At 44.4% G+C, this 12,222-nt stretch overlaps 1 protein-coding gene across 3 annotated transcripts in view; it reads right to left on the reverse strand.

Annotated features, from left to right (window-relative positions):
- The window catches only part of malt3 (MALT paracaspase 3), a 113,821-nt gene that overhangs the window by 17,596 nt on the left and 84,003 nt on the right, over window positions 1-12,222 (reverse strand). For all 3 annotated transcript variants that reach the window (XM_078532593.1, XM_078532591.1, XM_078532594.1), the window contains one exon: window positions 3,275-3,424. In XM_078532593.1, coding sequence (XP_078388719.1) covers window positions 3,275-3,424 — 150 coding nt within the window. The remainder of the gene's footprint in view (window positions 1-3,274; window positions 3,425-12,222) is intronic.

Here is a 12,222-nt window from a genome sequence, read left to right on the forward strand (position 1 = left end):
TTAAGGGACCGGTGGACATGCACATCAAGGTCCCTCTAATCCTTGGTACTTCCCAGGGTCCTACCATTCATTGTGTATTCCCGTGCCTTGTTTGTCCTGCCCAAGTGCATCACCTCACACTTATCCGGATTAAATTCCATTTGCCACTGATCAGCCTAGCTGACCTGCCTGTCTATATCCTCCTGTAATCTAAGGCTATCCTCCTCACTATTTACCATCCCAGCAATTTTCATGTCATCCGCGAACTTACTGATCAACCCTCCTACATTCAAATCTAAATCGTTTATATATGCCACAAGCAGCAAGGGACCCTACACCAATCCCCGTGGAACCCCACTGGACACAGACATCCAGTCACAAAAACACCCCTCGACCATCACCCTTTGCTTCCTGTCACTCAACCAATTCTGGATCCAATTTGCCAAATTGCCTTGGATCCCATGGCCTCTTACCTTCATTATCAATCTCCCATGTGGGACCTTATCAAAAGCCTTGCGGAAGTCCAAGTAGACTATGTCAAATGCATTGCCCTCATCTACACACCTGGTCACCTCTTCGAAAAATTCAATCAAATTGGTCAGACATGACCTTCCCATGACAAAACCATGCTGACTGTCCTTCATTAAAGTAGATTAAATCTCCAAGTGCAGATTAATTCTGTCCCTCAGAATTGCTTCCAATAGTTTCCCTACCACTGAGGTTAGACTGACTGGCCTGTAGTTTCCTGGTTTATCCCTTCCTCCCTTCTTGAATAACGGTACCACATTGGCTGTCCTCCGGTCCTCTGGCACCTTTCCTATGGCCAGAGAGGTATTGAAAATTATTGCCAGCACCCCTGCTATCTCTTACCTTGCCTCATTCAACAGCCTGGGATACATTTCATCCGGGCCTGGAGATTTATCTACTTTTAAGCCTGCCAGACCACTTAGAACCTCCTGCCTTTCAATGCTAATTTCTTTAATATATCACAGTTCATCTGCCTGATTTCCATACCCACGTTGTCCCTCTCACTTGTGAACACCAACACAAAGTATTCATTTAGAACCCTACCTACGTCTTCCGGCTCCACACACAAATTACCACTATGGTCCTTAATGGGCCCTACTCTTTCCCTAGTTATCCTCTTACTCTTAATGTATTTGTAAAATAACTTTGGATTTTCCTTTATTTTACCTGCCAATGTATTTTCATGCCCCCTTTTTGCTCTCCTAATTTCTTTTTTAAGTTCCCCCCTACACATTCTATACTCCTCTAGGGCATCTGCTGTTTTGAGCCCTCAGTATCTGCCATAAGCCTCCCTTTTTCTCTTTATCCAATCCTGTATATCGCTCGACATCCAGGGTTCCCTGGATTTGTTGGTCCCATCCTTTGTCTTTACTGGAACATGTTGGCCCTGTACTCTCCCTATTTCCTTCTTGAATGAGTCCCACTGCTCTGACGCAGATTTACCTTTAAGTAGCTGCTCCCAGTCCACTCTGGCCAAATCATAGCTGATCTTATTAAAATCGGTCTTCCCCCAATTTAGGACTCTGATTTCTTGCCCATCCTTGTCCTTTTCCATAACAACCTTGAATTTAATGGAGTTACGATCATTATCACATTGCTGATTGTTGGCTGCTGTGTTTCCTACATTACAGTAGTGATTACAATTCAAAAGGACCTCCTTGTTTGCAAAGCACTTTGAGATGTCTGGTGGCAATGAAAGGCACTATATAAACGCAAGTCTTTTTTGTTAGTCTCAGTCCAGCAGGGACAACACTGCCCTAGACAAATGGATAATCTGTAATATAAAAGCAAAATACTGCAGATGCTGGAAATCTGAAATAAAAAACAAATATTGCTGGAAAAGCTTAGCAGGTTAGGCAGCATCTGTGGAGAGAAACAGAGTTAACAGCCAGGATTTTCCAGTACCGCTCGAAGTCAATATACTCTTTGCTGGTCCGTTAAATTTTTCAGTCCTGCCTGCGACGACTCCTGCCGCTGGCAGGCCGGGAAAATCCTGGCCAACATTTCAGATCGAGAGATAGTTTTTTGCTTTGGTTCTGATGGAAAAATCACTTGACCTGAAACGTTAACTCTATTTCTCTCTACAGATGTTGCCTGACCTACTGAATTTTTCCAGCACTTTTTGTTTTTTTATTTAAGTGAACAGACCTTATTGTTTATGTCATGGTGTTCGTCTGTCTATTCACAAAATATAGGAGGAGACTTGTCTGAGAAGCATCAAATAGCAGTACTGTCACTAATCAGATGAGGTGGGGCGGGGGGGGGTTATTGAAGTAGTGAGGGCAGGGTGGTGGGGTTACTCATTGAGGTGGGGAGGTGGTTTGCTGAAATGGAGCACTCGAGTAATGTGTTAACAATAGAGTTCAGGTTAAATATCTCAGCAGCAGAGCAGAGCCTGAGGCTCATCAGTAATGAACAGGTCAGGTACTTGGCTCCAAGAATGATCTTGCCTACAAAATGGTTTTGTTGAAGCTGCACAAGGGAAGAACATTAAAACCTAACAAAATGAGGACGTATAATGTAAAATGCAATGAAAAGAATACAGGGGTATTTTCGCACTACCTTATGGGCAGAATCTTTGGCTTGGCGAGTGGGTGAGGGGCCCGCTTGCCAAGGCATTAAATGATGTGAGGTGGCGTCGGGCGTGCATCCTGTCAAAGGCCTGTTAAAAAGCAATTAAAGCAATCAGCTGAGCTGCCTGTCCAACCTTAAGGTTGGTGGGCAGGCGAAGAGCCCAGGCGGCCTTTGCATTTTTCATGGAACCTCATCCATGGGCAGGATGAGGTTTCGTGAAGGATTTAAAATTTTCAGAAAAATTTTAATTAAAATTAATGCACACGTCCCAGTTCATGTGTCAATTTCACATGAGGGGACATGTCAAAAAAATTTTGCAATACTTTATTAAACTGTTTAAACTGAAAACTAATCCCCGAGGCACCTCTGCGCCTCAGGGAGATTTCTGCGCTCTTTCCTGCGCATAAGCGAAAGAGTGCACTTCCGACTCAGGCAACCCTGCCTGCACAGGGAGCGCACAGTGCTTCTGGGCACATGTCACACTGGGCGGACCTTAACTGGCCCGCCCATGTAAAATGGCAGCACCCAGCCGACTTTGGGGGGGGGGGGGGTGGCGATCGGCTGCATGCCCGACTGCCCCTGCCCAACACCCCTCACCGCCCCCCCCCCAAACGGGGAGAAAATTCTCCCCTATGGATTATTCTGGGAGAGGAAATTAAGACTGCTTCCTAGTTGGTGAAGCTAAGTATCTTACCATTGGCGCGTTTCCAGTGTTCATTCCTCACTCTGAGCTGCACCGTGTGTCCCTTGGTACAGATCTCGTCCGTTAATGCACGGCACTCCTTCAAGGTGTGTCTAATCTCCATGACCTGCTTGCCAGTGATCAGCTGGTCCTTCCCCATGTCTGTGGGAGAAAACAAGAGTCACTGATTCAACGGGAAAGAGGCCTAAAACATCGACAGCATGTTGGCATACAACTAGCCATGTCTCGTCACTCATGGTAACCCCTCTGTTGTTTAAAAAACATTGATTGGGTTTTAGAAATTCTTAAGTAAAAGCAACCAATGCTGAAAATCTGAGGAAGAACAGAAAATACTATAAATACTCAGGTCGTGCAGCATCTGTGGCAAGAGAAGCAGAGTTAACCTTTCAGGTCGCGACCTTCCATTAAAACTAGCATGAACTGGGTTTCTCACTCCAAGAGTTCCAGAATTTTCTGGTAGAAATTCACTGGGTGAATAATATTGATCATCTAACCATTCTTTTATTCCCAACCCCATAATTCCTTGACTTCTGGATACACAAGAACTCTCACCCACCCACGTACAAGTGCTCTTCAAGATGTCACTGCAACAGGATGTCTCAGAAGCAAAATTCTGCATGAAGCTTTACATTAAGAACGCACAAGCTTTTTATACCCATGGACCACTTAATTGCATAGCATGGTCCTTGAGAGCCATCATCACCTATCCCTAGTTGAGCTGGTGGTGACTACTTCTTGAAGCACTGTAGTCCACGTGGTGATGGTGCTCTCACCTTGCTGTTAGGTAGGGACTTGAACACAGCGACAATGAAGAAAAGACAATATTTGTCCACCAGATGGTGTGTGGCTTGAAGGGAACTTGCAGGGGATGGCATTCCCCTGCATTTGCTGCCTTGACTCTCTAGGTGATGAAGATCACAGATTGGGGAAGTACTATCGAAAAATCTTTGCTGACTTGCTGCAGTGCATCCTTTAGATGGTACATACTCAACCATGGCAGAGGAGTCAGATGTTTAAGTTAATGGGTGAAGTGTCAATTAGGCAGAATACTTTGTCCTGGACGGTGTCGAACTTCTTGAGTATCGTTGCAGCTGCACCCATCCAGGCAAGTGGAGGGTAATCCATCACACTTCTGACTCATAGGTAGTGAAAAGGCTCTGGAGAGTCAGAAGGTGAGTCAGTCACCACCCAATGCCCAGCCTCTGATCTTTCTTGTAACCATAACATCTAAGTGGGTGGTCCAATTGAGTGGTGACCCCCAGGATGTTGACGGTAGGGGATTTGTATTGTGATTTAGGATTCAGTCAGCATTAAGGTAACGATGCTAGAAAGCATTCCTGGTACATATGATGGATGTTCATAATAAGACATACGTAACACATTTCAGAAAAACTTTTTACAATCGTGTTTTCATAGCTGTCCTGTAGGTGGAATCTATGATCTGGTGTGTGTCTCTCTCTCCCCTGTTCTGTGGGCGGAGCCTGTTATTGTGTACAATTAGATCAGAAGGTTAAAATGTGATGATCTACTGGATTCAATCTAAACATCAAAACTCTAAATGAAAATATGAACAGTTTATTTAAGTTAAGAAATTCAGTGGAGCAGGTTACATGCACTGAGGAAATAACGGGAGAGAAACCAATCAGAGCAGGAGAGTTCTCCTGATGTCTTGGCCAACACTCATCCCTCAACAGCAGCAAATCATATTAACTGGCCAACTGTTTCAATAGTTTGGGGAATCTTGTTGTGAACAAATGAACTGTCTCATTTTCCTGCACAACAACTGTGATTACACTTCAAAAGCGATGAGCTTTGAGATGTCTGAAAAATTTGAAGAACACTAGATAAAGCATTGAGAAAATGGGTTTTGTTGATGGGAGAGCATCAGTGGGATGCAGCAAGTGGCATAATGTACATGTAGTAAGCTTCTCAGAATATGTGCATCACTAGTACAGGTGCCTGGGATGTGGATTATATGATCCTGTACTCTATCCCAAATATGACCAGTACAAGTCCAGAGACTTCAGCGCAAAAATCTAGGCAGATAAGGCAGTGCAGTATTGAAGGAGTGCTGCACTTGTTTGAGGTGAAGACCCCATGACACTATTTTGAAGAAGAGCCAGAGAGGGATCACCAGTGTTCAGGCCAATATATCAAAGTTCTTCATACCAAGATTAATCAATGTGTGGAATAAACTTACAGATAAAAGGAGTGGAGGTGAAAACCCTGGAATCATTAAGAATCAATTGGAGGCCTTTCTTTCTAGATGGATGAAACTGAATGGCCTTTCTTTGCAATTGTCTGGTGAAACCTGGAGATTGTAAACCTGCCCCTCCAAACGCCACCCCCCCCCCCCCCCCCCTCCCCACCCTGCTCCCGTACCCCACTGAGTTAGGAACATGCCTGGTTTAATACAGGCACATTGCAGAAAGTTCATGATCTCTGTAACAGAGGAACCTGATCTGCACATCAGGAGACAGCAGTGACCTCGAGATCAGAGAGGTCACCAGAAGCAGAAATGATCAAGAATCAAAGACCACTATAAGAAAAACCTGTACTTCCGACACTACCTGAATAATGCGCACTGATGTAAAAGGTTCGAGGAACAGAGGATATTGATATCTGTCCCCAACCACTCATATCACCAGATTAATCATTAAGGCATCTTGATCAACTCCTGAATCAAAGAGCACGTTCTTCTTACAAAAGCTCCCATTATTTTTATATCACATGATTTCTATGATGGTAGATGCTCACTGGACCGTGGCAATTCCTGTTTTCCTTTCCTCCCAACCACTTGTGACTAATTTCATAAGTCACTAAGAGGCACATGAAAGTGAATCACTCAACCCCTAACACCGCAAAGCCTATCCACCATCTACAAGGCACAAGTCAGAAGTGTGATGTAATGCTGTACACTTGCCTGGATGAGTGCAGCTCCAACAACACTCAAGAAGCTCGAAACCATTCAGCACAAAGCAGTCCGCTTTATTGGCACCCCATCCACCATCTTAAACATTCACTCCCTCCACCACCGTTGCACAGTGCCAGCAGTGTGTACCATCTATAAGATGCACTGCAGCAACTCACCAAGGCTCCTTCGACAGCACCTTCCAAACCTGTGAATTCTGCCACCCAGAAGGACAAGGGCAGCAGATGCCTGGGAATACCACCACCTGCGAGTTCCCCTCCAAGTCACACAGCATCCCAACTTGGAAATATATCACTGTTCATTCACTATCATTGGGTCAAAATCCTGGAACTCCCTCCCTAACAGCACTGTAGGTGTACCTACACCACATGGGCTGCAGTGGTTCAAGAAGATGGCTCACCACCACCTTCTCAAGAGCAATTAGGAATGGGCAACAAATGCTGGGCTTGCCAGTGACGCCCACATACCATGAAAGAATAAAGAATATTGAAATAAAAACAGAAAATGCTGGAAAGACTCAGTAGGTCAGGCAGCATCTGTGGAGAGAGAAACAGAGTTAATGTTTCAGGTCGATGACCTTTCATTAGCTCTGCTGAGTGTTTCCAGTATTCTTTATTTTTATTTCAGATTTCAGCATCCACAGTATTTTTCTTCTGTAGTGTAAAAAAAATTGAACTCTGTTTTACTGCTTAGTGTATTGGTAACAAGGTGGTGTATATTTCAAATGTTCAAAAGAAACAAACAATGGTTCATGCAGAAGGTCGTTAGGACATGGAATACTTGACCAGAAAACAATGGGGAAAACTGAATCTATAACTGCATTTAAAAGAAATGTGGATAAACATTTGAGAAAGAACTTCGAAGAGTTATGCGAATATGCAGAGGACACGTGGGTCTAGATAGCTGAACTAGTTAAAGGCTCCTACATTGTAATGATCATTAGAAATTGGTAGACAAATTTATTTAAAAGTGGGAGTCCTGTATTTTTTCTAAACAGGTAAATGTAGCAAAATGCAAGATCTGTAGCGAGTAATTTATCAATAATTGATTTTCCAGATACCCCTGCCCTTAAACTCAGAACAGCTGTTCTGTCCTTACCCATCCCGACTCTTTAAATAGGCCAATTTCACATATATTTCTTCACCAAAATATTTACTGATGCAGTTATACCCCCTTTTATGTGGAACTGAATGTTTAATCCAACATGAATTCCAAAACGCTACATATTTCAATACTCCATGGGCAGAATTTTTCACTAAGAGAGTGGGCGGGCACGCACCCAACCTGCTCGAGCGTGAAATAGCATGTGATGACATCAGGTGAGTGTCCCGACATCATCGCACACTCGCGTGATATTGTGGTCGGCGGGCGCACACTAAACTCGGAGGTGTGCCCGCTGACAATGAGGAGGGCAATTAAACGCATTAACGGCATAATTAACAAATTTTTTTATTGCCCATCCAACATTACGGTTGGCGGGTGGGCGAATTGGCCAGGCGGCCTATCCATTTTTCAGGAAATCTCATCCACGGATGGGATAGGTTTCAGTGATAAATTAAATATAAAATAAATTTCTACGGACAACATTTTCATTACCTACATTTTCAGGTGACTGATTACGAAGCTTGGACACTTTTTTCCGGTTTCTGTGACCTTCATTTTAGGTTGTTCAAGTCTTCGGCTCCCCGAGGCAGCTCTCTGCCTTCAGGGAGCTTCCTGTGAGCGCTCACCTGCGCCTGCGCTGACTTCAGCGCTCACCCGCCTCCCGCCCCCACCCCAGCAGCGCTGAGCCTTTCAGAGCACGCTTCCTGTTGGCCGTTAGTTGGCCAGCCAGCGTGAATTTGCAGTCGGGGGCTGAGCGTGGTTGGCAGTCCGTTCCTCAACCGATCCCGGACCTGCTGACCGTGCCCGCCCGCCCGCCAAACTGAAAACTCTGCCCCATGTTAAATTTACTGATTGACACACTCAAGACTTTGATGAGTTACTTCAATCATAAAATGGTTCTCAAAAATTCAATTGCATTAAAGAGAGGAAACTTTCTGGCCAGCTGGGATGAAAAAGGAAGATCGTTAATTTTACATGAGTGAAATAAATCAGTAACGCTCAGCAAAATGAGCTTTGTTTAAAGGAGGATAATGTTGGAACATAAATCCCACCACTGTCAGGTCTCATTGGTTGATTTGGGGGGGCGGTGACAGGGTTGTAACCGTTAGGGCGGGGTTTACAAAGGAGCAGTGCTGAGGATCCCAGGAATTTACAATGTGGTGCAAGCAATAGCTGGAGTCATTCAGGCCATTATTATTTCCTGAAAGCTATGGTATGCACCACAGATTCGTCGAGGTCCAAGTTTCCAGCCCTTTATCTCCAGCCACTCTATAGACCGCCTTGTTGCCATAAGCAATAGCTCCAGCTAGGGATTCCATTAATATTGTGCCTGTTTCTATTTAAACCGTCAGAGCCTTTGATCTTGATCAGCCGTCGAAAAGCTGGGATTGCTTTTCCATTTCCCTGTCTTGCATCAAGCGGCTGGTCCACTGCAGAGGCAGCTGTTAATGGGCATGAGGTCAACGAGCTCAGGTTTCCTCCCTCTGAAAGCTCAGTGTGTATTTCAGGCAAATGAGGTCACTGCTTACGCAGCTCCAGCCCACAAAGCAGAGTCCGATTACCAGACAGACCTTTTAAAATGGCAAAATTATCAACCAAGCAGAAATAGCTGATGTTGATCAACAGCTCTGTGTCTCCGAATGAGGACAACGATTTATTTCAAATATTTTTGCCTCTCTGTGACTCCCTCACATTCTCTTATCAATGGCCTCAACGATTCAGAAGGTTGCAGGTTCAAGTTCGACTCTAGGATCTTGAGCACACACCCCAGTGCCGTACTGAGAGAGTGCTGCAGCATTTTTCAGATGAGATGTAAAACCAATTGATGTAAAAGATCCCATGGCACTACTTTGAAGACAAGCAGGATGTTGCTTCTAAGCATCTTGACCACTATTTATCCCTCAGCCAGTATCATTTAAAACAGATCACTTGATGATCATCTCACTGTTGTTTGTGGGAGCTTGCTGTGCACAATTTGGCTGCATTGTTTCTTGCATTACAAGAGTGACTACATTTCAAAAGTACTACATGGGAAGCACTTTGTGATGCCCCGAGGTTTTGAAAGGCGCTATATAAATGCAACTCCTTTATTTTCTTTCAGAGAGTTTCACAGTGCAACTCGCGACTAAAGTCGACACAACACCTTGTTCAGTTTGGAGGTACAGTTGAGCGCTGTGGAAAGGGAACGACCCCTTCCCCTTCCCCAGTATATACCCGAGATCAACCTGACCTGCTTCTCCAAGTCCATTGCTCTTATTTCTTTTCCTTCATTTCCACTTCCATCCCCTCCCAAGTTCACTGCTCCACCCGACCACCCACCCCATCCACCAAATATCCCCCGACCACTCGAGTATCCCGGACCCCCAATGCCCGACCAACCTCCGACCACCTTGACTACCCCCCAAACACCTAACTCCGACAACCTGACTACCACCACCGACCACCCCATCACCACCCGACCCTCAGACTACCCCAACCCCTCTTGACCACCCAACTACCCCCCAACCGTCTAGCTTCTGACCCCTTGCTTAATTGCCTCGACCACCCAAGTAACCCCCCCGACCCACCAACTAAGCCCCCCCCAAATCCCCACCAACCTCCCTTGACAACCTGACTACTCCTGACTGCCCCCTCAACCCAGCCACAACCCCCTCTGCCCTACTGCTGACCCAATACAGGTACAGGGTCTCGGCTGGGGTACATTTTACAGGCATGCAATCTGCCCCAATGGGCCATTCTTCAAGTATAAACCCAGATTGTGTGTTGTCAGCCCATTTGATGTGGGGAAAGTCACAGTATGGTTCAATTGTGTCCTCAGCTTGATGCATTAAGAAAAGCATTGGGACTCTCCAGCAAAAGTGGGGCGGGGTTGGGGGAGGGCACTGGATGATGATCAGGAATAAGAGTCTTTCCAACCGAAAGTCTTTACAGCCAGTTGCAGCACCTAGAACAGCTAACTGAGCCCAGATCGGGTGTTGAATTTGGAACTTTCCCTGCCTGTGTGCTTCAGTGTACAAATGCAATTAGCTCACTCAAAAGGCAGGTATTTCACAACATTATCAGAGCCTGGGGTCTTCCAGACTGGTTTCAATTGCCTAAGGTGTTCAGAGAGGAATTTCCCAGAAAATTTCTTTCCGAAATTGGCCAGGGTTTTAAAATCTGTTTTCTCGCCTCTTCCAGGATATCATATAGCTTTTTGAGGGGTGTTGGGGTGGAATTGGGCCATGTCTGTATCATAATACATAAGGTATCACAATTGTGTAGGACAGGCTGTCATTGTTTGTGATGCTGTATTAGGAATTGCATTTACTGCACTTAGCCATCGGGGGATGTTTTAGTTTTACTCCTATCCATTCTGTATCAATGTATTTTTTTAATATATCATTTCACCAGGTCCTCGTGAAACAGCCTTCTAGTACAATAAGAGGATGATTGTAGGGGCCAATACTATATGTACAATATTCCCTACATAAATTTTTATCTTAACAGTTCAATAGGAGATATAGTTAACAACTATCAACCAGTTTGGACCTCCAGCTCACAGTCATTGGAACTCTCCACCTGGAGCTTATTGTCCTTTGCCAAAGTGCTTCAACTAAATCTCCTTTCTCTGCTTGGGAGTGACAGCCTACTTTATGGCCGCTATGATGAAACAAAATGTAAGAGTGCTGTGCACATATAACATCAGCCTTTCTATTCTAGCCTGCGTGAAGCATGGGTTATTTGAAAGGCAACTGATTGCCTCGTTATTCGAAAGCCCTGTAACTATAGTACATTTAACCTGAACTCGGATTCAGGAGGAGCTATAGAGCAAGAGCAGCTGATATCTGATTTGTAGATGAATATATACCATTATTTGGAAACCGTCTTAACCGATGTGTGAAATCAGCTTGCACTCCCTACACAGGTTTGCTACCTTCTAGTTGTTGAATGACTCACTGGTGCACTGTCATCTCATTTTCAAATTTCTCTCCTTCCTCCCTTAAAGACATTAATTCTTGCTGTTCTATTCCTGTAGTCAGCCCTTGATATCTTACCCAAGATCGATGCCCCTGCCACTGGACTCAGTATTCACCCCTTCACCCACTGTGGCTGCAGCGTGTACTATTCAAGTCTGGACTGCAGTAACTCATCGAGATTTCCTTGACAGCACCTCTCCCCTTCGAGACCTCATTATTGAGGAAGAAAAGAGCAGAAATGTTAAAGGAGCACCACTACCCCCAAATCACGTACCATCCCGACTTGGACTTATGTTCCTTCAGTACTATTGGATCAAAATCCTGGGATTCACCACTTAGCACTGTAGGAGTGCCATCATCACAAGGACTGCATGGCTTAAGAAGGCTCTCCAACACTTCTCAAGGTAAATAGGTATGGGCAATAAGTTCAGCCTTGCCAGCATAGCTATTTCCCAGAGAACTAAAGAAAATATTTTCATGCTTCAGCCTTGACCGTGAATGTTGACAGCTAATCGACTGTCAAGCACAGTGCTGGCTTCACCAAACATCACACACACTTCCAATGATTTGAATGCACTGCCAGATTCAATAGTAACTTTCAAAAAAGAATTGCACATATAAAGTAGAGACAAAAATCTTAAATGTCCATTTGAATGATTTTAGTAGCACCTTTTGTACTGTCATTGATCGGTAAAAGGAGTTAATGTTCCAGAGAACAAAAGACTTCAATAATGAATTTGCAACTATTTAGCTGGTTTATGGGATACAATATATATTCACATTAGAATGTTGAGTTTTACCATATAACAGAATTGAGTTTGACCTGCACGCACCCAAGTACAATTTTCTGGAAAGCGAACAAGAAGTAGAGACTACAATTCAAATTCAATGTGTCTTTTATGTACAAGATTTGCAAATGTCATATCTTAGGGCATTGATTGAAT

Source organism: Cetorhinus maximus, chromosome 30 (genome assembly GCF_964194155.1).
Source record: "Cetorhinus maximus chromosome 30, sCetMax3.hap1.1, whole genome shotgun sequence".
Classification (NCBI taxonomy): domain Eukaryota; kingdom Metazoa; phylum Chordata; class Chondrichthyes; order Lamniformes; family Cetorhinidae; genus Cetorhinus; species Cetorhinus maximus.